Source organism: Pristiophorus japonicus, chromosome 16 (assembly GCF_044704955.1).
Source record: "Pristiophorus japonicus isolate sPriJap1 chromosome 16, sPriJap1.hap1, whole genome shotgun sequence".
Classification (NCBI taxonomy): Eukaryota; Metazoa; Chordata; class Chondrichthyes; family Pristiophoridae; genus Pristiophorus; species Pristiophorus japonicus.
Window position 1 is genome coordinate 123,493,243 of NC_091992.1, and position 26,900 is coordinate 123,520,142.

General features: G+C 45.9%; 1 protein-coding gene across 2 annotated transcripts; it reads right to left on the reverse strand.

The window, feature by feature from the left end:
* Positions 1 to 207: 207 nt before the first annotated feature.
* On the reverse strand, positions 208 to 26,432 carry gprc5c (G protein-coupled receptor, class C, group 5, member C). Of its 2 annotated transcripts, XM_070858224.1 has the most exons (5): positions 26,095 to 26,432; positions 19,952 to 21,009; positions 15,264 to 15,367; positions 5,322 to 5,516; positions 208 to 2,530 (listed from the first exon to the last, which is right to left on the reverse strand). In XM_070858224.1, the coding sequence occupies exons 2-4, from the start codon at positions 20,961 to 20,963 to the stop codon at positions 5,361 to 5,363; spliced, it is 1,272 nt and encodes a 423-aa protein (XP_070714325.1). In that variant the 5' UTR covers positions 20,964 to 21,009; positions 26,095 to 26,432; the 3' UTR covers positions 208 to 2,530; positions 5,322 to 5,360. The 2 variants fall into 2 exon arrangements, with proteins under 2 accessions (XP_070714325.1, XP_070714326.1); XM_070858225.1 differs by lacking the exon at positions 5,322 to 5,516.
* Between the last annotated feature and the right edge of the window lie 468 nt (positions 26,433 to 26,900).

A 26,900-nucleotide genomic window follows, 5' to 3' on the forward strand; every position in this document is an offset into this window, starting at 1 on the left:
AGAGGGGACCTCATAGAAACGTTTAAAATTCTGACGGGGTTAGACAGGTTAGATGCAGGAAGAATGTTCCCAATGTTGGGGAAGTCCAGAACCAGGGGACACAGTCTAAGGATAAGGGGTAAGCCATTTAGGACTGAGATGAGGAGGAATTTCTTCACCCAGAGAGTGGTGAACCTGTGGAATTCTCTACCACAGAAAGTTGTTGAGGCCAATTCACTAAATATATTCAAAAAGGAGTTAGATGAAGTCCTTACTACTAGGGGAATCAAGGGGTATGGTGAGAAAGCAGGAATGGGGTACTGAAGTTGCATGTTCAGCCATGAACTCATTGAATGGTGGTGCAGGCTAGAAGGGCCGAATGGCCTACTCCTGCACCTATTTTCTATGTTTCTATGTTTCTATGATCCAGTAGAGACTCTCCCCATGGAGCAGTATAGACCAGTAGAGACTCTCTCCATGGATCAGTATATACCAGTAGAGACTCTCTCCATGGAGCAGTATAGACCAGTAGAGACTCTCCCCATGGAGCAGTATAGACCAGTAGAGACTCTCTCCATGGATCAGTATAGACCAGTAGAGACTCTCCCCATGGAGCAGTATAGACCAGTACAGGCTCTCCCCATGGAGCAGTATAGACCAGTAGAGACTCTCTCCATGGATCAGTATAGACCAGTACAATCTCTCCCCATGGAGCAGTATAGACCAGTAGAGACTCTCCCCATGGAGCAGTATAGACCAGTAGAGACTCTCTCCATGGATCAGTATAGACCAGTACAGGCTCTCCCCATGGAGCAGTATAGACCAGTAGAGACTCTCCCCATGGATCAGTATAGACCAGTAGAGACTCTCCCCATGGAGCAGTATAGACCAGTACAGACTCTCCCCATGGAGCAGTATAGACCAGTAGAGACTCTCCCCATGGATCAGTATAGACCAGTAGAGACTCTCCCCATGGAGCAGTATAGACCAGTAGAGACTCTCCCCATGGAGCAGTATAGACCAGTAGAGACTCTCCCCATGGATCAGTATAGACCAGTAGAGACTCTCCCCATGGAGCAGTAGAGGCTCTCCCCATGGAGCAGTATAGACCAGTAGAGACTCTCCCCATGGAGCAGTATAGACCAGTACAGGCTCTCCCCATTGAGCAGTATAGACAGTGTCATGTCGCCACTTGTACACATACTGCAAAGATCTTTATGTTAATGAAAGATGCAATTTTTGTCGCCAACAAAACTGAAGATTGTTGTTTCAGAAAGCAACACTTTGCAGAGAGAAAACCCAATTGTTTTTGGTTTGATTAATTTTGATCGATTCACAACAGTTTGTGTGATCTGCTTCTTTTCAGTTGCAGCTTGTATGCTTTGAGCCTGCACCGCAAAATAAGATGTCAAATTCTGTCCTAGTCTGCAACCCTGCGGGAATAGCATTCTGACTGGAGTCTCAACACAGCACAACTTTAACCTGAAGACGCACAGGCCATTCCTAGGTGTGTGTCACATTCGAACACAGAGGCCACCAGTGGATATTCTTCAGTTGATTTAAACTTAAAGTGGACCATTTCTGTTTTTAAGCATTGTGACTGAATTATCACGTCAGAGGAACCTTCGATAGTCTGATAAAAGGGGTCCACATGAACCATTAAACCCATCTCCCTTTCAAATGCTGAGTAACCTGCTGCACATTTCTGGTTGCCTTCTTTAGCCTTAGCTAGTATGTCTTCATTGCTCTTTTGATCCTGCAACTCTCTACTTGTGACTGGGGAGGCGGGAGCCACAAACATTTTTACAAGGAGTTGCACTGAAAAGGTAATTGCCTGCACGTGATTATTGTCTTATTACATCATATCTTTTGCATTTTCTTTTATTCGTTCATGGGATGTGGGTGTCGCTGGCAAGGCCAGCATTTATTGCCCATCCCTAATTGCCCTCGAGAACGTGGTGGTGAGCCACCTTCTTGAACTACTGCAGTCCTTGTGGTGAAGGAACTCCCCCAGTGTTGTTAGGGAGGGAGTTCCAGGATTTTGACCCAGCGACGATGAAGGAACAGCCGATATATTTCCAAGTCAGGATGGCGTGTATCTTGGAGGTGAACTTGGAGCTGGCGGTGTTCCCAGGCGCCTGCTGCCCTTATCCTCCTAGGCGGTAGAGGTCGCGGGTTTGGGAAATCTGTTCAGCCGAGTTCGTAAAGACTATGAATATATTGCTCAATGTGCGTGGAGGACACATGGCGACAGTTCAGTCTGCACGCTGCCTTGTGTGGTTACGTGCTCACTGTGGCTTGACTCAGTTTCTAAGCAGTGCTTAAACCCAGTTGCTTGGGGCTATTCTTCAGGACGCAACAGTAAACGATCCACTTCATTTTCAGGCAAGTGCCCAGTCTGCCAGATTCACCTCCCTCTGATCCGCTGTCGCTCATCAGAATAACAAAAGATATCAGCAAAGGCCTGAAGTTTCAGTTTTTTGGTTTACGTCATGAAGGGTCGACAGAGAGACTCCTTTCACCACAGCGAATTTCCATATTGGGAGTTGACCTGTTCACATCAAGAAAAAAGATGGGTGGTTAAGGCTGTTGGCATAAAAAAGGGGGAGAAAAAAAATCCGACTTCATTTCTGGAGAACACACTTCTGGTAAAATAAAGTGTTAAAAAGTCAGTAACATTTCCCACACACTAGTTCAGAATGAGCATTAGTCTAGATTGCAACTAGGATTAAAATGAGGATGAGGCCCATATATCGGGAAGAAGCACAGGATCTGTGGACTAAGAATTCTTCTGGGCCTCAATGTGTAGTGATGGTTATCAATGTGTTTGTGAAGGTTCGCTCTGTTCACATTGTCTCGTGACATTCTAAAAAAGGACAGGTGTATGATTTCACTCATTTTTGGCAGAGAAAAAAAAAATCACACAATTCATCTAAATTTGTATTTTTTTTTAAATTTTCAACGAAAGATGAAAGCATGTCCCTTAATCGTCACAAACCCATTTATGATATTTCTACACATAGCACACAAACGCTTACCCCTACTATTTAGATGACAATAGGTTTAATAAGCACGTTTAAAAAAATATATATATAAATATATTCATTCAGAGATGAAAGGGTCGATTTTACGAATTCACAGCTGGCAAAGAAACTCATGCATCAGCAGCACAAATTGCAAGTTCCGGAGAGTGGGAAGAAAAAGCCCCCTCACCGGGAATGTGAACTAGTGAAATATATCCCGTACTGTCAAAGAACTTTTTATCTGAAGTTTGTGGTTGAATTTTTGACGGGAGGGTTGGGGGATAAATTTGAATATATATTTTGGAAAAAAGTCAAATGGCTCAGTAGAAAACCAAACCAACATAAATCCAGGACCAATTAGAGCTGTTACAGTTGCATTTTAGATTAACACACTCGATTGTTCAGTCCAAAAAAATACCCAGAGTATGTGTGCTGAAATGTTGATTTTCGGCTCGTTGCCATCTCCGTTTTCACCCCGGAGGGGGCGGCAATGGCGGTGGTGAGCTTCTCAGGGCGACCAAGTTCCAGCACCCCGTCGTGGTTTTCAGGGCCGGTTTCAGTGGGGCGCAGAGTATTATCGCCGGGATAAGGCGAGCCGGAGTGCAACACCCCGACTCCCACCCGATCCGAAGCGCTCCCTCGAGTGCAGTGCTGGGATCGCCTGTAAAAGCGGGCTGTCCGGGCTGCAGTCAGGTAAGTAATGTCGACCTCGGGTAAGTGTGATCGTCCTTTATGTGACTTATGTTGTGGTGGCGTGAGTTATTTATGGGGAATGTTTTTGGTTTTTTTTCTCCCTCAGGCCTCTCTTACAGAGCTCTGAGGCCGAGTGTTTAGCTCGGGATTTTAACATGCTCCGCCGGCCTAGTGCCCTAAGAGAGGTGTGTAACGCCTCCTTTAGCGCTCCGCCCCACACTCGGGGCCCGGCCGCCCAATTTTGCTGAGGCGCAAACTGTCCCTGGGCGCAAACTTAACTGCCCCGCCGCCATCACCGCCCCGAAATGAGCAGAGCCAAAAATCCTGTTTCAAAAAAAAAAATTGTGCAGCCGATGCAAGTACATAGTTATTTGCGATTGTCCAAGTTTAATGTTCACCGCAATGCGTGGGGCAGTTACACACAATTTAGGAGCCAGCCTAGGAATTTAAAAGAACCTCCTAGAGAACAGGATCAGAATATAAATTAAACCGCATGAGTTAGCCAGCAAAACTGGCAACAGAATGCGAACTGCTCGCCATTGTAGTGACACCTGGCTCCTGACTCCAGTCAGCTGAACCAATGTAAATTAGGAGTGCCAGCAATTATGTGGGTACGTCTGCACTGAGGCTTTAGGAGCTCACGGACATAATCGCCATTTATTTGGACTTTTGCCTGCAGATTTTGAATCAACCACAAATGGGCCACGAGTGTAGATAGAAAAGAGCATTGGAATACAGTCAAAACCCTTAATCAACTGCAGATTTTCCAAATATACCAGTTAGATGCAGTTAAGTAATAAACAAACACAGGGCCTACAGGAAGGGTAGGGAGGGTGGGGTGGTGGGGGGGGGAAAAGAGGGGGCCCCTCATCTTATTCCTAAAGTTTTGTGCGAAGCCTGTGCATCATTTGGTCTGATGAGCAAATGCCCCACAGCCACAACACATGGTTTTGTTACTGGAAGGCAGCATGGGACCCTGTGCCTGTTGGGGCCTGGATGGGAGGCATCTGTCTTTTATTTTTTTTTTTTTGGTGGAGAAGTCACAGAACGGTTACAGCACGGATGGAGGCCATTCGGCCCGTCGAGCCCGTGCCGGCTCCCTGCAAGAGCACCTCAGCTAGTCCCACTCCCCCCCCCCGCCCGTTGCCTGTAGCCTTAAAACGAGAGAGTCCAGGCCCCGTGGTGTAGGCTTCACCCAGGCTGGAAAGAATAGATCAGGTAATCGCGAATCGAGTTATAGGACGATGGAAAGACCCAGGGAGGTAGGGTTTATAATTCTTGGACAGAACCAGTTAGTTTCGGAGCTCAAAAAAAAAAACAGCTCGACCTCAAATAGAAAAAAAGGAGCTGAGGACACTAGATATTTTTAGACCTCTAAATGCAAGGGCATCTAGTCTAGAGTGTTGGGGTATCTGCCCAAAGACATACCCAATAGCCTTCCCCACTCCAGCATGATATCTTTGTTTCTCATCTGGTCACCTCAACATGCATCTCTGATACTTAGAAGCCGATTAGTTCTACTTGGCTAACAACCTCCTTTGCACGTTACCTCAGCACCCCAAGGAGAGAGAGAGAGAGAGAGAGAGAGAGAGACACACACACACACACACAGATTGAAAGTCATACATTTTGTTGGTCGTCTCTCTGTGGCCATGCAAGTGGGTGTTAAAATGTCCGTCCATTGCTGCCCTCTTGCTGGGCAGGCTGCCGGCTCCCAGCCGCGAATGCATCCTCCGCGCGGAGAGTGGAGGCGTTACTGGAAAACGCAGACTGGTTAATGGTGACCCTCGGGATATAATGGTCATAGGGATTTTCTAACGGCTTGAGGAACAAAACACAAAAGGAGTGAGGAAAAATCTACAAAATAAAGAAAAACAATGAACATGCCGAGGATACAGCGCGGGGACCCGTAATGTGGGGGCTGTGACAAACGGAAACACGTCACAAAACCATCAGTGTGCAAAATGTCTACGCAAAACAGTTGCGCGCGTGTAAATTAAGTAAGCTAACTAATTTGCATCTCAGTACAAATGATGTAGAACTATTATAAATAGAACTATTAAAGCTTATCTGTCGGATTGTTAGTGGTGGTTTCTCTGTATAACTGCTCAGTTTTAAAAAGATACTGTATCACTTTCTCTTTATTTATTTGCCAATTGACGCTCCTCCTCCAAAGGCACAGCATTCCTGCTGGCATTGGCACCCTGGGCACTGAGAGGCCTCAACCCACCTTGCCCAAGTGGTCATTACTCGGGTCTGAGACTGGACAGTGAGCTCAACTGTAGGGGGTCACCCCAGCTAAGCGCCATCCTGCCCTCGACCAATGTCCAAACGTGGTCATCTCCAGCAGGGTTGGGATTCCGATGGGTTTTTCCTCTCCCCGAGCCAAGGATGCGGAGGCCAACTGTATGTATATGCAAATAAGGAACCCCAACACCTATTTGAGGGCCCCAGCTCCACTGCAAGATTGGTTTGCCCTGAAGCAGCCAAACGCTGACTGCACTCAGGAAAACCAGGACTACATGCGGTCTAACAGGACGTCCTTAAAGTGACTGCTGCAGGCTGCAACCAACAAGGCAAGATTTTAAGATGTCCCTAACTGCGTGCTCCATCTGAGTCCATATTCAAAGAACAGGGCCTGCTACTGGACATTGGAACCCTCACCTCCTCCACACTGGGCACCAATTACCGCCCCCCCACCCACCCACCCAATCACTGCCACTCCCTCCTTACCCGAACGCCCCTCCCCCACACTGCCCATCGATCATCCCCCCGCTCCCCACCCCCCCACTCCAATCACCCCCGATCCCTCCTGACCCGAACGTCCCCTCCCCCACACTGGACACCAATCACCCACCCATCCCCACTCCGATCACCCCCGATACCTCCCGAACAGCCCCCTTCTCCCACAGTGGACACAGATCATCCATCCCCCACCCCCCCCAAACAGCCCCTTCCCACGACGGACACTGATCACCTCCTGTTCCCCCCCCCCCCACCCTGAATGCCCCCCTACCTCACTTACCGGAGGGCCGTTGCGACAGGGGCCCGAGTTTCCATCGCGCTTCATCAGCGATTGTTGCCCTTGGCACCTGGCCGGCTCGATGGGAATGAGGCCCGAGGCCCAATACTGGGAGCGCCACAGGCTTCGCCATTCAGGCGCAGGGAATGATTCCTGCCTCCTCTCCCCCCCACCCCCCCACCCCTACACACCCAACAATGGACGCACCCGAATTTCTCAGCAAGAAAGTCGGACTGCAACAGGAATGGAGCTGTGCTGGTCACACTCAAACATGGCATCCGACCTGTCCCTAGCAAGTACCCCGTGTCAGGCCAGACCCCACTAATTGATCACACCTTCTATTCCTTACCTCAGAGATGAACTAGCCTTGTTTAAAAAAAATTAAGAGCTAATTTATTTTCAATTTCAAGACAGACTACCTAATTTTTTTTTAACAACCATTTATAAATTCATTTGATTTTACTTATCGAAATTCTTGCACCTGACCCTAGTGTGCCTATTTATTGAGCAATATCCATTGATACTTTAAACATTTCTCCGTTATGTTGCCCGTCTTTGAAACAAAATAAAAGTGGCAATTCTGCAGGACTTCCATGACCCAGCAAAAGGGAGAACACCTCCACCTCTGCAAGAGCCGCAGTGCCTGGCATGGGGCATAAAGTAATTGTTCCACATCTCGTGGGCCGACAGTTGCTGCAGTGTTTCACGCCAGGTATAACTGGCAAGGTCAGACCCAGCAGCAGAGAGCTAAAGCAGCAGAGAGAGGAGTAGCTGAGTTGGCCAGCGCCGTTAAGATTTTCAAAATGAAAACACTTGTTTGTTGAAATTGGACATCCGACATTAAATCTCGGGGCGAGCTTATACTTTGCTTTTTACAGTATCTCTTTGTTCCTTGCCAGCAGACTTTGGCAGGAGCGATGAAAGGCGAAGCAAAGAAACAGGCGGCTCAAACCGGGAGAAATAAGGCAGTCTTCATCAAAAGCAGCAATACATAAATATGCACTGTTATCATTACGCCGTATCAAAGATCCTTGCAAATACCTGGGGCTGTGCTCAATATTCAGCTGATTTTTACACTGTCAGGGAAAACAAACACCACTTCCAGCCAAGCCCATATGTTGATACAGGCTTCTCATCCCATTTGCTGCTCCGTAAAGTTTATTGCGACACACGGCTCATGATTCTGCTCTGCTGTGTATGACAAAAGGCTGCGCTATTTCAGCGTGCGGGCTTCGATATTATACAGGTATACGGCCATCCTTGAAAGGCTGCGGCAATAGTTCAGACTCAAAATGTCAAAGTAAATAGTTTATATGGCCGTCCCTCATGGTAAAGATACGTCAAACCCAAGGCTGCATGAGAGTGTGCTGGTCAAGCAAGCACAGTAAATAAGCACTTTTCCCAAGGTCATGTCAACCCTTCCCGCTCAGATATTCTTTCAGCATAGCACTTGGTAAAACAGCTGCATCCCACATCAATCCCACACCATCCGACTGAAGAGAGAGGAAAATCAGTCACCAGGAATGTTCCCTGTGAACTGCGCCTTGTTCTGTGCGCAATGTTATTTTGCAGTCCCTTTAAATGTCTGCGCAGGCACGGTATGTACAACGTAAAAGCCGGTGTGTGGCTGGCGTGGGACCTCGCCCGTTACAGCGCGCCGGGCCGCGCCAATCGCCGCGCGCGGGGCCTCGCCGGTTACAGGGCGGCCGCGCACCTTAGCGGGAACATTGGTCGCAAGTTATTTGCGAAAAGAGAAAAAAAGAGACTTGCATTTATATAGCGCCTTTCACGACCACCGGACGTCTCAAAGTGCTTTACAGCCAATGATGTACATTTGGAGTGCAGTCACTGTTGTAATGTTGAAAGCAGCTCTTTCCCGCGATAGAATGTTTTAAACATTGCTGTGGGTGAACAAGACTCTGGTCACAGTTACGACTCGAGGATGGAGCATTGTGACAGGGTCACTAACCATTTCGGAGTCTCGTGGCTCTGTAGCTCTCCACATTCTTCCCTTTTACGTTCCACTGCTTTTAACACCATGAGGCTAGACAGAGGTACCTGTGCCAATGCGACCATTTAGAAAATGGACTGTTTCCTTTGTAACTCTGACCCACCTCCAACAACCTCCCTCCATTGTCCAGCTCTGTGGGACTGCCCTTGCTTGGTTCCACTTTGATCTATTCAATCGTAGCCAGATCATCTCCAGCAACGGTTTCTCTTCACGCTCTCCCACCTTCACGATACCCCGCTTGGTGAGAGATCGTGGCGGAGGTGCAGCGAATGTTTTGTGGCCGCCTATGATAATGACCCCTTGATGCCAACGTCCGCAGACAAGGGGTCAGCTCCTACATGCACGCTGCGATATCCAATTCTACCTTTCTACCACCTCTCAGCCCCTGCACTGCCCCTGTGCTATCAGACCACTTGCCCGACCACCCAGTCTTGGTCAAGCTGCAATTGCCTCCAGTTAAACATCGAGAAGACTGTGGCCATTGTCCTTGCCGTCCGCCACAAACTCCACATCCTCACCACCACCCTCCTCGCGGGCCATTGTCTCAGGCTAAACCAAACCTTTTTGCCACCTCAGCGTCCTATTCGATCCCAAAGTGAGATTCTGGCACCATGCCCTCTCCTAGCTCCACCTCTAACATAGCTCATCTGCTGCTGAAACAGTCATCCATTCCTTTGCCACCTCTAGACGTGACCATTCCAAAACTCTCCTGCCCGCCCTCCCAACCTCCATAAACTTCAGCTCATCCAAAACTCTGCTGCCCTTTATCCTGCATCAAGTCTCAGTCACCAGTCACCCTGGCTCCCAAAAGGCTCCAATTTAAAATTCTCATTTAGATCCCTTGCCAGCCACACTCCTCCCTATCTCTCTAACCTTCTCCAGCCCTACAATCACCCCAAACTCTCCATTCCTCTAACGTGGCCTTTTCTGCTTCCCTCCCACCATCAACCCCAGCATTGGCGGCTGTGCCTTCAACCGCCTAGGCCCCACACTGCTCAAATTCCTGACCTAAACCCCCTGCCTCTCGGCCTCCCTCTCCCCCTTTAAAGGTCCACCTTAAAACCCACCTCTTTTGGTCATCCCTCCCAATATCATCACCTTTGTCTTGGCATCCATTGCTCTCTCTTTATTCTTCTGTAAAGCGCCTTGGGACGCATTTCTGTATAAATGCAAGCAGTTGTTGTTGTTGTTGTTGTATACAGCACATTTGTCATTGAATACCACGAAAGTGATTTTCAATAAATGAATAAAGCCAGCAAAATTAGAGGCAGTTCCCCCCCACCCCCCGATGTTTCTTATATGAAATGCTAAGTTATAACAAAAACCATTATATGTCGATGCAAATGTTCAGTATTAACTTCCTGTAGCACACCTAACTGCACAGGTCAAAGTAGTGTCACGTTGCACAGTTTTGTGTCTTGTTAAATATTTGAACTGCAACAAGTGTCCGGTGATCCCGTGCCATTTGTTACTGATGCACCGAGCAACGTTAACAGGCCTGCGTTTTCAGGCCTGCGGTAACCTCCTAATCTCAGCTGGGAAATGCTGAGGCGGAACAAAGGCTGATGTAACATATGCATCGGTGAGGATGCTCACCGGTTTGAACCCGATGCAGAGGGGAGCGGGCAGGTCGGAAGGCCTCCTCGTAGGACTGCTCCTGGGCATGGCCAACGTAGCCATTAACCGGTCCAGGCAGCGGGCGGTCGAGGGGGTCGTTCAGCCCGACTGCCTGCCTCTCTTCCGCGGTTACGTTCGCGCCAGGGCATCCCTGGAGAGGGAGCATGCGGTGCCCACCGGTAGGCTCGTGGCCTTCCGAGAGGGGTGGGCACTGGAGGGACTGGAGTGCATCATCACCCCCGGGAACAGAATTTTAATTTAACTTGGCAAAATTCCCTGTTAATTTGTAAATTTGAGGGTTATTGTTCCCTCTATAGGGATCAGGGGCTATGGAAAGCAGGAATGGGGTACTGAAGTTGCATGATCATATTGAATAGTGGTGCAGGCTCGAAGGGTCGAATGGCCTACTCCTGCACCTATTTTCTATGTTCTATGTTTACCAAAAAGGGACACTTGATTTTAGGGGCTAGAAATTGCAGTGGCTCACCGCCTGGTTTCTGGACGGTATTTGCTGCTTTGGGCGATCACCGGGTCGGCGAGAAATTGGCCAGCTGAGTTACGCTGGCGGTTTCGAGGTACCATTGGGGAGCGGACTGTCGGCATGCACCATCCGCAGATCGCCCCAGCGTGATATTTGGCTCAGCGGTGACCCATGGGTAAGTTTTTAAAAAAACGCCCACGAGAATCAGCGGGGCTGAGCAGTAGGTGAGTAGCTCTGCAAGAAAAAGGTAAGTAATTGTTTTTTTTTTACTAATTATTTTAAAATTCTGTTGTGGTGATTTAAGTTAAAAGTGTCCCAAGAATGTTTTAATGATTTTTTTGTGTTATGTTTTTTGAAAATATATTTCTAGTGTTGTTCTCCTCCTAGGTCCAACCCACAGCCTCGGGGTAAATGTATTAATTATCACCCATTTTCTTTAAGAACCGCCCAATTGACCCAAAATTCACCGTCTCGCCGAGAATCGGGGTGCAACGCCCATTTTTTTTTTCGCTGGGCAGATTTTTTCCCCTTTTTTTGGGATGTTTTCGCTGGCGATGATCTTTTGGGGCAGCAATCAGGTGCTGGAGGTCAGTTAGGAAATTCTAGCCCAAAGTTATTTTAAAATAGTTGCAGAGTTGTTAAGTTGGTAGTGGCTTAGCCAGTCACATGATGTTCACAAGACTCAATAAAACCCCAGCCAGTAGGGTTCGGGGGATCCACGATGAGGCAGGTGGTTGTGAGCCTGGTGAATGAACTGGTAATGTGTAGTGTGTAATGTGCAAGTGCTCTACTCGGAACTCCTTCACGGCAAACGAGCCAAAGGTGGGCAGCGGAAACGTTACAAGGACACCCTCAAAGCCACCCTGATAAAATACAACATCCCCACTGACACCTGGGAGTCCCTGGACAAAGACCGCCCTAAGTGGAGGAAGTGCATCCGGGAGGGCGCTGAGTTCCTCGAGTCTCATCGCCAAGAGCATGCAGAAATCAAGTGCAGGCAGCGGAAGGAGCGTGCGGCAAACCAGTCCCACCCACCCTTGCCCTCAAATGACTATCTGTCCCACCGGTGACAGGGACTGTGGTTCTCGTATTGGACTGTTCAGCTACCTAAGGACTCATGTCAAGAGTGGAAGCAAGTCTTCCTCGATTCCAAGGGACTGCCTATGATGATGAGTATGATTGGTAAACCTTTTGCTAATAAACCAACTCGTTCTTAATAGCAATGTGTTGCTCTGAATTCTTCAGCAAAGAGCCCATGAAGCAAATACATTGCAGCTGGGGAGGGGCTCTCGGGGGTAGCTTATCATTCCACCAGCATTCACAGCTCCGAGCTCTTGGCTGAAGAGAAGCATTGTGAGAAGTGTGAGAGCAGATCCTTTGGGTCTTTTCCCAGTTCAGGAGGTGGCGTCTTGATACAGGGGGGCCGAAAGGGAAACTCGAAACTCAAATTAAATTGGAACAAGATCTTAAACTGTAGTATTGGGAGAGGGGGCAGGATGAAGACTTCCTTTTGTTGGTTCTCTTCTCTTAAAACTGAATTATAATGTAAAAAATACCAACAGTGAAACAGCGCTAGAAACATTTGAAATTGTGGTGAGATCGACAGATTATGGCAGAGGATGCTATTTGTAGAGGCAGAGAATAGTGCACGTCGAAGGAGAAAAGGAATTGTAGCAATATACCAGCACACATCAGCTACAAGGTTATAAGACAGCAGCGTACCCTCCTACACACAACAGGCCAAACTTAATAACACACACGCCGCAGCCATGGTGGCTGGCAAGTGCCGACAGATGATAAAGACACTCAGGAGTATGGCAGACATGTACAGTGGTTAGATGCCAGTAGTGCTAAAGAAGAAAGGGAGAGAAATATCTGGGGAAAGAAAAGAGAATAATTCCTGTGAACCATTGGGGTGGTTCAGCTCACCGAGAAAGTACAGACTTTCACATGAACTCTCACAGTCAAAGCCCAGCACACGCAGCTCGCGCTTACTGAAACAGATAATTAAAGTGAGCAACAAGTCTCTGATGGTGTTCAATTTCTCAAACAAGATTCCTGACATCACCTAATCTCTCTCCAACTTGGTGTTCCTTGCACAAACTCATTTTAATAGCTATAAGTATTTCAACGCAGGCTTTGAGACAGATTTGCTCTGAATTTGGAAAGGTTTATTATATACACTGTTACAACTGTTTAATCTGATTTCAACATCAAAACTAGTTGTTTGAACCCACATGTTGTCAATGCAATTTATGGACCACAGTTGTGCATGACCTATAAGATAATGAGAGGGCTCGGCAAGGTGGATGCAGAGAGGATATTTCCACTGATAGGGAAACTAGAACTAGGGGACATAGTCTTAGAATAAGGGGCCGCCCATTTAAAACTGAGATGAGGAGAAATTTCTTCACTGAGGGTTGTAAATCTGTGAAATTCTCTGCCCCAGAGAGCTGTGGATGCTGGGTCATTGAATATATTTAAGGAGGAGATAGACAGATTTTTGAGTGATAAGGGAGTAAAGGGTTATGGGGGGCGGGCAGGGAAGTGGAGCTGAGTCCAAGATCAGGTCAGCCATGATCTTATTGAATGGCGGAGCAGGCTCGAGGGGCCAAATGGCCTACTCCTGCTCCTATTTCTTATGTTCTTATGATGTGATGTGCTAATCATTTTATGGGCAGACCCCACCCCCCACCCCCCTCTTCTTTTTGACTGGCAGCTCCTAAATATTCTTTATAAATTTATATAAACAATGAGATGATCTGCTAGACTGGTTTCCTACTTTTCAGATCAAGAGTATTTTAGTGTTCCCTCATAGATTTGTAAAAATCACACTTCATCGTCAATCAAAAATTAATTAAGCATAGTGCTAAAAATCCATCTTTACTTCAAAAAGCATACAATGAGCACAAGAAAGGACGTGCATTTATATAGTATGCCTCACCACCCCAGGACATCCCAAAACGCTTTACAGCCAATTAAGTACTTTTTGGAGTGTAGTCACTGTTGTAATGTAGCCAATTTGTGCACAGCAAGCTCCCACAAACAGCAATGTGATGATGACCTGATAAACTGTTAATGTGATGCTTAAGGGATAAATATTGGCCAGAACACTAGGGATAACTCCCCTGCTCTTCTTCAAAATAGTGTCATGGGATCTTTTGCGTTCATCCGAGAGAGCAGATGAGGAGGGCCTCAGCTTAACGTCTCTTCCGAAAGATGGCATCTCTGACAGTGCAGCACTTTTATAAATTGGTAAAGTGCTGCCCCTTCTAGTTTCAACTATATGCAGATCATGTGACAATTTTAACTCGAGCACGCCGATTAGGAGTTGCTGTTTTTAGCAGCCATTTACACACTGCAAACTTAAAACCTCACTTATATTTAAACTCAGGAACTAATTCTGATATACTGTGGAGGCACATAGTCTCTCTCAATTGTTTCCCTCCATCTTTTGAAGACGTTAGGAGAGAACTTCTGATAGTGCAGTACATCGACAAACATTTAATGGACTCATTAATTTCCTGTGTTTTTTTACAAAAATGCAGGAATGCAGTCTGAGCACATTAAACATTCATACATGAACTTTGCCAATTTGAATTTCTACTCTCCTGCTTCTGGTTGGCGTGCTATTCCCTGGGTGTCCGCAGTCCTCTGGTATCGGTCAAGTGCCCATTAATCGAGAGAGAGTCTGGACAGCAAGCAGATGATTTGACCGTGTCGGCTAAATTCAGCGAAACTTCACTCTGTTCTCACTCAACGTTCGTAAACACACAAGGTGTCTTTGGACAATATTAAGGAGCAGGACCCTGGATGGTTTTTTTCCCACCTTTCTCTAGCCAATCGTAAGATACCTACATTTGCATAGGCTGGGGATCAAACCTTGGGACCTCACTGGAGAAACTGGTATTATTTTCACATGCACATGTAGCCCACCAAAGACATTGGATACGCTGGGTATAAATGTCTCCTTCAGAATAAACTGTGTCCAGCAGTGGAAAAAGGTGTTAGCACGTGAGCCTGTACATCAACAGTCTACCATTATGAGCAGGAGCTACGGCGAGATGAAGTAAGAGAAGTGTGTCTTTTTACTGGTCACAATTTGGAATTTCCTAGAACTGCTTTTTAAAGTGAGTGCCATAGGCTCTGTCTCTCCAGCTATAGTCAACAGTCCTTTACACACGGATAACTGGGCTTATGATTAACATGGAAACAATTGTGTTTAAATGCTGGTAATCCATGGTAGGTCAATATCAATAATAAATACAAAGACGACTTTATTGTGCAGAAATAGCCTGTGTGTGACTCATATCTACCACTCCCACCCCTCTGACCATTGCTATATTGCAATAAATTATTTGTGCTTCACATCCAGACATATGAAATGAAACCTTATCATTATGATTATCAAAATGTCAATAAATTAAGTCAACTTACGTTGGTTTTGTTCATCAATGCCATCTCAGTTGGCTGATACACGCTGTTACGGAGCTGTCCATTGTAACCAGTGTAACCACTGTAAGGCGACTTGGGCTTGTTGGCTGGAGAAAATAGACAAAGTCATATTATCCAGAGAAAAACAATAGTCGACTTTATTTTACAAGTCATTGGGCTCTCGGGGAGTTTAATCCCTCTAGTAATTTATCCATACAGGCTACGCATTCTCAAACTCAATTTCAGATGTGTGCTAACTGCATTCCAGATGTGCGAACTGAATTCAGCCCGGGGGGAGGGGCAATAGGGACACTGCAAGTGACTGTCGCGTTCTTGGGTCTGTGAGGGGAAAACTAGCCAGGGTTTCTGCTCCTGATGGCAAGCCATTAACCCCTGCTGGAGGCTGTGATCAGGGACAGCCATGATGCCCTCTGCAGTTGCATGGCCTGCTGGCAATTACTTCCATATTTATGAAAGGTTTTACTTGCTTTTGAGGCAGTTCAGAGAAGGTTCACTCGGTTGATTCCGGAGAGGAGGGGGTTGACTTATGAGGAAAGGTTGAGTAGGTTGGGCCTCTACTCATTGGAATCAGAAGAATGAGAGGTGATCTTATCGAAACGTATAAGATTATGAGAGGGCTTGACAAGGTGGATGCAGAGAACATGTTTCCACTGATGGGGGAGACTAGAACTAGAGGGAATAATCTTAGAATAAGGGGCCGCCCATTTAAAACTGAGATGGAGGAGGAATTTCTTCTCTCAGAGGGTTGTAATCTGTGGAATGCGCTGCCTCAGAGATCTGTGGAAGCTGGGACATTGAATAAATTTGAGAGATAGACAGACAGTTTCTTCACCGATAAGGGAATAAGGGGTTATGGGGAGCGGGCGGGGAAATGGAGCTGAGTCCATGATCGGATCAGCCATGATCGTATTACATGGCGGGGCAGGCTCAAGGGGCTGTATGGCCTACTCCTGCTCCTATTTCTTATGTTCTTATGACAAGGTCCCACACAAGAGATTAGTGTGCAAAATTAAAGCACTTGGTATTGCGGGTAATGTATTGATGTGGATAGAGAACTGATTGGCAGACAGGAATCAAAGAGTAGGAATAAACGGGTCCTTTTCAGAATGGCAGGCAGTGACTGGTGGGGGTACCGCAAGGTTCAGTGCTGGGACCCCAGTTATTTACAATATACATTAATAATTTAGACGAAGGAATTGAATGTAATATCTCCAAGTTTTCAGATGACACTATGCTGGACGGCAGTGTGAGCTGTGAGGAGGATGTTAAGAGGCTGCAGGGTGACTTGGACAGGTTACGTGAGGGGACAAATGCATGGCAGATGCAGTATAATGTAGATAAGTGTGAGGTTATCCACTTTGGTGGCAAAAACAGGAAGGCAGAATATTATCTGAATGGTGACAGATTAGGAGGCACAACGAGACCTGGGTGTCATGGTACATCAGTCATTGAAAGTTGGCATGCAGGTACAGCAGGTGGTGAAGAAGGCAACTGGCATGTTAGCCTTCATAGCGAGAGGATTTGAGTATAGGAGCGGGGAGGTCTTACTGCAGTTGTACAGGGCCTTGGTGAGGCCACACCTTGAACATTGTGTACAGTTTTGGTCTCCTAATCTGTGGAAGGACTTTCTTGATATTGAGGGAGTGCAGCGAAGATTCACCAGACTGATTCCCGGGATGGCAGGACTGACATATGAAGAAAGACTGGATCGACTAGGCTTATATTCACTAGAATTTAGAAGAATGAGAGGGGATCTCAGAAACATTTAAAATACTGACGGGATTGGACAGGTTAGATGCAGGAAGAATGCTCCCGATGTTGGGGAAGTCCAGAACCAAGGGTCACAGTTTAAGGATAAGGGGTAAGCCATTTAGGACTGAGATGAGGAGAAACTTCTTCACTCAGAATTGTGAACCTGTGGAATTCTCTATCACAGAAAGTTGTTGAGGCCAGTTCGTTAGATAAATTCAAAAGGGAGTTGGATGTGACCCTTACGGCTAAAGGGATCAAGGGGTGTGGAGAGAAAGCAGGAATGGGGTACTGAAGTTGCATGATCAGCCATGATCTTATTGAATAGTGGTGTAGGCTCGAAGGGTCGAATGGCCTACTCTGGCACCTATTTTCTATGTTTCTATGTTGCAAAGCTCAGAAATAACTAATAGCCACTTGGGTCAGCTATCAGCGCGCCCAACGCTTTATTTTTATTTGCTCCTACGATGTGTGAGTGACGCTGGCAGGACCATCCTTGCAACGTATGCGCCGGTGAGGATACTCACAGGTTTGTAGAGCTGTTGAGTTGGGAGTGGCTTAGCCAGTCACGTGATGTTCACAAGACTCAATAAAACCCCAGCCAGTTGGGCTCGGGGGATCCACGATAAAGGGAGCTGGTTGTGAGACTAGTGGGTGAACTGGTAATGTGTAGCGTGATTGTTAAACCTTTTGCTAATAAACCCAACTAGTCCTCAATAGCAATGTGTTGCTATGAATTCTTAAGCAAAGAACCAAAGAAACAAATACATTACAATCCCTAATAAAAAAAAAACAGAAAATCCTGGAAATCTCAGTAGGTGAGGCAGCATCTGTGGAGAGAAAGCAGAGTTAATGTTTCGGGTCATCGTTAACTCTGCTTTCTCTCCACAGATGCTGCCTGACCTGCTGAGATTTTCAGCATTTTCTGATTTTATTAGGGATTCCAGCATCCGCAGTATTTTGCTTTTTGCATTACAATCCCTAGTTGCCCAGAGAAGGTGATGGTGGTGAGCTGGCTTCTTGAATAACGGAGTGGCTTGCTAGACCACTTCGGAGAGCAGTTAAGAGTAAACCAGTGTGGGACTGGAGTCACATATCGGCCAGACCGGGCAAGGACAGCAGGTTTCCTTCCCTAACGTAAATTAATGAGCCAGTTGGGCTTTTACAATGCATGACAGCATAGCTTCATGATCACTTTTACTGGTGCCAGCTTTTGTTTTCCAGATTTGAAAAAAAAAATTAAAATTGTCAATGTGCCATGTTGGGATTTGGATTCACAATCTCTGGATTAGCCCAGGGTTGGTTAAGGATGACTCGACCACCAACGAGTGTAAAACAGGAGAGTTAGGAGGTGGAGTGTGTATTTACTTCTGCACTCTGCATTAACTAGGGTTATTTTTGGTATCAATAATTTAATTTAAGGCATGGCCGGAGTTTTCTGCTCATCCATACAGGACTCCAGCCCCTCACAGAAAGACAAGAGGCAGCAGTGACAAAAACACAGATGTGAAATTCTTTGCACCCGGCCACACTTCAAGGTTAGAAGTGTCCTCTGCTCTCGTTTGCACTGGTTTAATTTGCCCCGCCCCCACTGCTGTAATGGGTGATAATTTCAGCATTGAATGCCTGCCAGCTGTACAAAACCAGCCCCCCACCACATGGAAATCCTAATTTCTTCTTACGAATTAGTTGTTTACCCATGTTCTCTTGCTTCCTCCATAACCTTGCAGACAGGAGGGTGAGATGGTAGGAGTTCTGTTCTCCTTTATGACAATACCCCTGAAACCGACCAGCTTGGGGAATTGTTTCCAAAGGCTGAATCAGCCTTCAGTTTCACTCTTTTAAAGGTGCAACACTTTGCTTTGTCTTGCAGCCCTGTGAAGGACCCATCTAACTGAGAACGAGCAAGTTTGAGTGACGGGCAACCGTGGGTTGTGAACTTGTGGTTGGGAAAGAGCTATTCAATCATTTGAGACAGCTAGCTACTAATTTTTTAAAATTAAGTTATGATAAAATAATTCATTTCTTTAATACTTTCTTTCAAATGTTACTGCCATTTCGGAAGATTTCAGGAGTCTCATTTTTCTAAACTGTCCATTCCAAGAAATATGTGTAACCTGTTCCTGCTTGTCTTTGTAGAAAGTTCAACGTTCATGGATATACGGCACAGAAACAGGCCATTCGGCCCAACCAGTCCATGTCGCCGTTTATGCTCCACTCAAGCCTCCTCCCATCTTTCCTCATCTAAATCTATCAGCACAACCCTCGATGACCTTCTCCCTCATATGCTTGTCTAGCCTCCCCTAAAATGCATCAATACTATTCGCTTCAACCACTCCCTGTGGTAGCGAGTTCCACATTCTCACCATTCTGGGTAAAGAATTTTCTTCTGAATTCCCGATTGGATTTCTTGGTGACTATCTTATATTAATAGCCTCTAGTTATGTTCTTCCCCACAAGTGGAAACACTCTCTCTGTATCCACTCTATGAAAACCTATCATTTTACATTTGTAAAGCTACATTTATAGAGTGCAAACTTCTACAATACAGCTTTCCATTTCCATTGCTAGTGCTCATGGTATAGTTGCACTCTCTTCACTTATCAACTTAGTGAGTTGCCTTTCAACAATTAATGCAGCAATGGTTTTAAATAAAATATCTGCCTGATGCAACTGTAATTACAGAAAGCCATATGCAACAACAATGACTGATAATTATGCTGCTGAAGATGTGGTAAAGCCACACATATGACTCCCTGGCAATCAAACCAATCGCCCGATACAGATGAAAGCAGCTTGGTTAATTCATACTGGGCTACTTGGTACAGATTTCTACCAGAGACAGCCCCAGCCCAGATGCTCAACTAATGGTATCTACGTCTCAGAAACTTTGGAAGGACCCACAACAAAATTGATCTAACCTGCATTGGGTTCGTCCATTGAGAAGGCCTTGTTCTCTATGTACATGTGCTGAGCTTGCTGCTCCTTTAAGATGGTCTCATAGCCCACGCCTCTTGTTGGATACACCTCTTCAACGTAATTCTGCTCCGTACTAGTTTTTGTCAGGTGGCAGATCTCGGGGATGGTGTAGATAAAGACAAACACCCAGGCATTGGCAACCAACGCAATGGACAGTGTCGGGTCACTCCAGGTTGGGTTTCCTACTTTATCATTGCCATAAACGTACATCACAATCCAGACAATCCAAATCGCACTGGAGAAGCAAACTGTGACAAGAATAAACACACCATGTTTCTTCCAGTGTTTAAAACTGCCCCACTGAGCGGACACAGCGAGACCAAATGTAACTGTGATCAGCAGCATCACGTAAATTAAAGCCATGGCAAAGTCCATGTTGGCAATATTGCAAGGATCTCCAAGTGGTTCAGAATTGGTGCCGTTGTACCTTACGATGGTGATTATCAACCATTCGGTGTTTATTATCACTTCCACAAGGCTGAGGGAGAGTGCCAGGATAAAAACGTGCCACGCTTTGGGACCAGTGTTTTTCCTTACCAGCAAGTTAAGTCTGAAAGAGTGGGCCAACAAGCACGAAAAGCAGATGCCAAAAAGCACCCCAAACAGGAACCTTCTGGAGGCACAGGTCGCAAAATCCTTATTGATGATGAAGTCAAACACCAGGCAAAAGAGCCCAAAAGTGCCAAACAGGAAGAAAAGCTGGACCCCGATAGTGCTCTTCTTCTTGCCGTCTTGGACAAAGGGTATGCTCGCTAATAAAACCAACGCCAGCACAAAGCAACTCAGAATGCCAGCACTGGCCAGAGCTTGTAACACGATCCCCCAGACAGCTGATAAATCACAGAGGTTGAAGTAAAGCGAGTCGAGGCTGGCAGCACATCCCACCGGAGCAGTGGCTGCAGTCACAGGAAGGAGACCGATCCACAACGGGCATCGCAGTCTGCTCGGCATCATCTTCCACTCAACTTCCTCGATCCGAAAATGGATTTTGTCACGGTATCTAGAAAAGGAAAGAGCACGGGGGGGGGGTGGGTTATAGGTTATCAAATTACACTGCAGTCTGTCGTTGAAAGATTATTGCACTGGTTCGAAAGCAGGGAGAAGTGCAAATGGGTATCACTGGGAGGAGCGGCAATGAACCTGTTGTTACTTTTAAAATAAAATACATCATCATGACAATTTAAATTCTAACCAGCCATTGGGATAAACAATTTATTACATGCTCAGGAATGTTTTTTTTCGCTGTTATTTTTAAAAACAGAAATTTACCATGTCTGTTTTAAAAAAAAATGTACTCTTGTACAAGAACTACCCCGTGCAAGAAGCTTCATGCACACAGGAACGCAATTAAAGTTATCAAAGGAGTAGGGCTGCCTGCCTTTTTTCCCCCCACACCGTTTATTCCTTTGCCACATTCCCCCACTCCTCTCCTGAAGGTGCTGAGATATACAGGACTATCTTTCCACGGGCACCAATGTCCCCCTGACCCAAATGACCAGTCCAGATCCAATTGGATCAAATGTTAATCTGAAATTCTATTAGAAAAGAAAGACTTGCATTTCTATAGCACCTTTCACGACCACCAGTCGTCCCAAAGCGCTTTACAGCCAAGTAAGTACTTTTGAAGAGTAGTCGCTGTTGTAATGCAGGAAACGGGGCAGCCAATATGTGCACAGCAAGCTCCCATAAACAGCAATGTGATAATGACCATATCATCTGTTTTAATGATGTTGGTTGAGGGTTAAATATTGGCCAGGACACTGGGGATAACTCCCCTGCTCTTCAAAATAGTGCATGGGATCTTTTGCATCCATCTGATGGCACCTCTGACAGTGCAGCGCTCCCTCAGCAGTTCATTGGGAGTGTCAGCCTAGATTTATGTGCTCATGTCTCTGGAGTGGGACTTGAACCCACAATCTTCTGACTCAGAGGCGAAGGTGTCACCCACTGAGCCAAGGCTGATAAATTTGAGTTTACTGTCCGTGTGCTCAAATTATGATTGCACAAAGGAAATGCCGCTCTTTCAGTGAGTAATTTACAAACTTTTTTTTTAAATGAAAAACATTTTGCAAAAGGACAGCGTGTCTTCAGTGCTGACCAAAGAACCCAACTGGGGAAAATCTTCCCCACCTCATTGCAGGGACTTCAAACTAAAACTTGACCATTGGAACGTTGAATAATGAAAACAAATCAAGTGTATGTATATTTATAGAGCTGGACCCAGTCTGTTATTTACTAATGAGATTTGTCACATTTTTGCAGTCACTTAGGATCACCGAGTGTTGTATGTAACCATAGTTACAGCCTCATAATGAGTAAAATATTTCCCCTCCCAAGTGACCATCTCCAGATCGAACTGCTGTTTCAGTGATCGGTGTCACAAGTGCCCACACAGTGTGGTACTGTGAAGCAGTGTTACCACTCAGTCGCACAGTCATCTGCAAAGTCCCGCACAGGCCGTTCATCGGCTTGTACATTGTGAATACCGCCTGAATACACTATCGCACTAAGTCAAGATCCAACCTGTAGAATCTTACAACACAGAATGAGGCCATTCAGCCCATCGTGCCTGTGACAGCTCTTTGAAAGAGCTATCCAATTAGTTCCACTAGCCTGCTTTCTCCCCATAGCCCTACAAATTGTTCCCCTCTAAGCATATATCCAATTGCTGAGCTCTAACAACACTCAAAAACCTCGATACCATCCAGGGTAAAGCAGCCCGTTTGATCGCCACCCCATCCACCACCTTAAACATTCACTCCCTCCACCACCGGCGCACCGTGGCTACAGTGTGTACCATCTATAAGATGCACTGCAGCAACTCACCAAGGCTTCTTCGGCAGCACCTCCCAAACCCGCGACCTCTACCTGCTAGAAGGACAAGGGCAGCATGGGAACACCACCACCTCCAAGTTCCCCTCCAAGTCACACACCATCCTGGCTTGGAAATATATCGTCGTTCCTTCATCGTTGCTGGCTCAAATTCCTGGAACTCATTCCCTAACAGCACTGTGGGGGCACCTTCACCACACGGACTGCAGCGGTTCAAGGCGACGGCTCACCATCACCTTCTCAAGGGCAATTAGGGATGGGCAATAAATGCCGGCCTTGTCAGCGACGCCCATATCCCAGAACAAATAAAAAAAATATACATTCAACTCCCTTCACTGAAAATAATTTAGATTCGCAAACTGCAAGTTCATTGCCGATAGTGTATGTGTGAAAAGTGCTAAATCTAAAGCTCTTAATTTTTTTTTTTGCAAGTTAGAAGCTAGAACTGTTTCATCATTATCATTACTTTACAAGTCATTAAAATAAATCCGGATATCACTATTTATCAAATTGCATGATTAGAGCACAGCAGCCCAAATAGTCTGCCCCCACCTACTATAGTATTTCAACAGACTACACATAAAAAACAGGGTACGGTCAGAAAAATTAGGGGTGTAGACAGAGGAGATAGAGAAACTGTTTCCATTGGCAGAAGTGTTTAGAACCAGAGGGCACAGGTTTAAAGGCGACACGAGGAAAAACTTTTTTTACGCAGCGAGTGGTTAGAGTCGGGAATGCACTGCCCGAGAGGGTGGTGGAGGCAGATTCAATTTCAATGGAGAATTGGATAAGTACCCGAAGGATAAACAGTTTCAGGGCTATGGGGAAAGGGCGGGGAAGTGGGACTAGCTGAAGAGAGCTGGCATGGGCTTGATGGGCCGAGTGGCCTCCTTTTGTGCTGTAACCATTCTATGATTGTACTTGTTGTACAGATAATCTGAAGGGTGTCCTAATGCATAACTCAGAGTTGAATAATGTTGGTGAACATCTTGTTCTTCATCTTCCTATTAATTACAGAAGCCCAATTCTTAATGTTCCTTTCCGGTAATAGAGCATGTTGGTCTTATAGATGAATAATAGTTTGTTTGCTGCTGATCAATGAACAAAAACATGAAATAAAAATGTCAAATATCAACAAAATGTGCTATAGAATGAAAAAAATTTAAAGAGTCAGATTTAATGAAATGATCATTTGCCTAGAATGTAACATATTAGACCAAGTATAAATTAAACCGGTCTAAACCAAAGCCAGCAGAAGGAGCATAACAAACAGACTCAATATCCAAGGACTAGGAAAAGGAAAATAAAATATCCATGACTATTGATTATTGATTCAAAAGCAAAATATTGCAGATGCTGGAATCGGAAATAAAAAAACAGAAAATGCTGGAAATCTCAGCAGGTCAGGCAGCATCTGTGGAGGGGCACAGACTGGAAACATTAACTCTGTTTCTCTCCACAGATGCTGCCTGACCTGCTGAGATTTCTTGCAATGATTATTGATTGAAAGGTGTGCATATGTAAACAGTGCAGAGCAGGGTCAGGCTAGGCCATGCTTTCCCAATAGTTGGGGTAACTTGCTCAATGTCCAGTTTCAGAGGTGAGGAATCACTATTCAGGGGGAGATACGTTCTTAAATGTGTTAGCCTGGCACAGCAGTCGTAGCCTTAATTCGGAGTTGAAAGATTTTGGGTTCAAGCTCCGCTGCGGGACTTCAGCACATAATTCTGACTTACACTTCAGTGTGGTACTGAGGGAATGCTACATTTTTCAGATGAGAGATTAAACCAAGGCTCTGACTGCCTGGTCAGATGGATGTAATCAGATGGACGGAATCGAGGAAGACTTGCTTCCATTCTAAAAGTGAGTCCTTAGGTGATTGAACACCCATTCTGAATACGCATAAAAGCTCCCATTGTATTATTAAAAGTGTCAGCTATGGCTCAGTGGGTAGCTCTCTTGCCTCTGAGTCAGAAGGTTGTGGGTTCAGGTCCCACTCTAGGTGCTTGAGTACAAAAATCTAGGCTGACACTCCAGTGCAGTGCTGAGGGAGTGCTGCACTGTCTGAGATGCTGTCTTTCGAATGAGATGTTAAACCAAGGCCCCATCTGCCCTCTCAAATGGACATAAAAAAATCCCATGGCGCTATTCTGAAGAGCACAGGAGTTATTCCCAGTGTCCCTCAAATCAACATTTTAAAAAACAGATTATCTGGTCATTATCACATTGCTGTTTGTGGGAGCTTGCTGTGCACAAATTGGCTGTAGCATTTCCTACATTACAACAGTGACTACACTCCAAATGTACTTCATTGGCTGTAAAGCGCTTTGGGACGTCCGGTGGTCGTGAAAGGCGCTATACAAATCCAAATCTTTTATTTGAAGAGGAACAGGGACTTCTCCCAGTGACCCGGCCGCTGTATAACGCTCAGCCAACACCACAGAACAGGTTACCTCAGCCTTTATCTCACTGATGTCTGTGCGCAAATTGGCCACCGCGTTTCCCTACAGAACAATGGCCAGTACAATTCACATTGGCCGCGAAGCACTTTGAGAGGCCCTGAGGATGTGAAAGACACTACAGAAATGCAAATTATTTCTAGTTACCAAGAGTTAATAACATTGTAAACACGGCCGAAAGATTTCCTACCCAAGTTAGCAAATTGCAAAATGAAAAGAGGGGGTTTACAATTCTCTGGAACTAGCCGCAATAGAGCCTTTCGGCTTTGAAAATGATGTTGCAACTCACAGGGACCCCTGCCCACCATTCCACATCGGAGATGCGAGAGATCCACCAGTAATGGAACTAGCAGGAGTCAGGAGGAGAGATGGAGAACAAAAAATGAGTGGAGAACAGGGTGGGGGAAAGTGCAAAAATACCGCACATGATTTAAAGTCCTAGTTTAGAATTAAGGTTGGCCTGGAGGTGCTCAAGTGTTGAGCCACTGGGAGTGCATAACACTCGGGCAGTACGAACTGCATTCAGTCACTGGTGGATCCAATCTCACCACAAATCAAAATCTTTACTTGCAAAAACTCCCAAAATGAACACAAACTTATGCTTTACTTTAAAAAAAAGCTTTAAATTATACTATTTAAAAAAAAATGTTAATTCTGCAATGTTATTTGTGCAAATCTAAATGTGCAGCTTTCCTCTGTTGAGATTGTTTGCGCACACACACACGATACGACACAACACAAAGCCAGTGCTCGGGCTGGAGCCGGTGCTCGGTGCCCGGGGCGAGAACTCTTACCTCTGCCGCCTGTGCGCTCAGTCCCGGGAGCTCGAGTAGCCAAACTTCAGTGTGAGCCCGGCTTGTCCCACCGCCGCCAGCAGCAGCGACCTGCAACGCCTCACTGTGCCTTCCTCCAAAACAGCAAGGGTGAAAGTCTCAGTGAGAACTGTGTCGGGGTGCACCCCACACACAAAACAAAAAGTCCTGCTCCAATGCAATCACTGGATTTCAATGCAATCACTTGTTTCAAGGCACTCGCCGATGGTTGTAGAAATGTCAACACTGCAGCTTTTGGAGACTGAGGTAAGGCTCTCTCTCTCTCACACACACACAGAGTGACACACTCGGGGCACCAACTCTCTGCCTCTCCAGTTGAGCCCGTGCATTGACATCAGCATGACGTACGCCTTGGTACCTAGCGCAATCCCTGCTTTAAAACAGCCCTTTATTGCGGACAGCTTCTTCCAGGCACTTTTCACTGGGACACTCACTCGTGCATCCCCGCTGGAGCTATTTTCGCAGCCTTCTGCTGCTCCTGCTGCAAGACAGCCTTTTTTTTTTAAAGCACATTGTGAGCATGCTGCCAGTTCAAGAATTGTTTTATACCAGTCTGCAATACAAAATATGCATAGGAACATCTTGGATGCTTGAGTGACACCTCTTTCGAACTTTAACAAAATATATAAATGTTATACATAGACAGGTGATGAACATTTTATTCCCAAATTTTCTCCACAATGTTTCACCCTCCCAACTTTCCCTGAAGACAACAACAACTTGTATTTATATAGCGCCTTTAATATAGTAAAACATCCCAAGGTGCT

Bases quoted from the DNA above. Each gene is read 5' to 3' on its own strand.
- gprc5c (XM_070858224.1), bottom strand. From the start codon at position 20,963: ATGATGCCGAGCAGACTGCGATGCCCGTTGTGGATCGGTCTCCTTCCT. The intron at 15,368-19,951 runs GTTAGATCAATT...TATTTTCTCCAG, and splicing joins AATGGACGAACCCAATGCAG to CCAACAAGCCCAAGTCGCCT. The intron at 5,517-15,263 runs GTAAGTTGACTT...TTGTTCCTCAAG, and splicing joins CATTGATGAACAAAACCAAC to CCGTTAGAAAATCCCTATGA.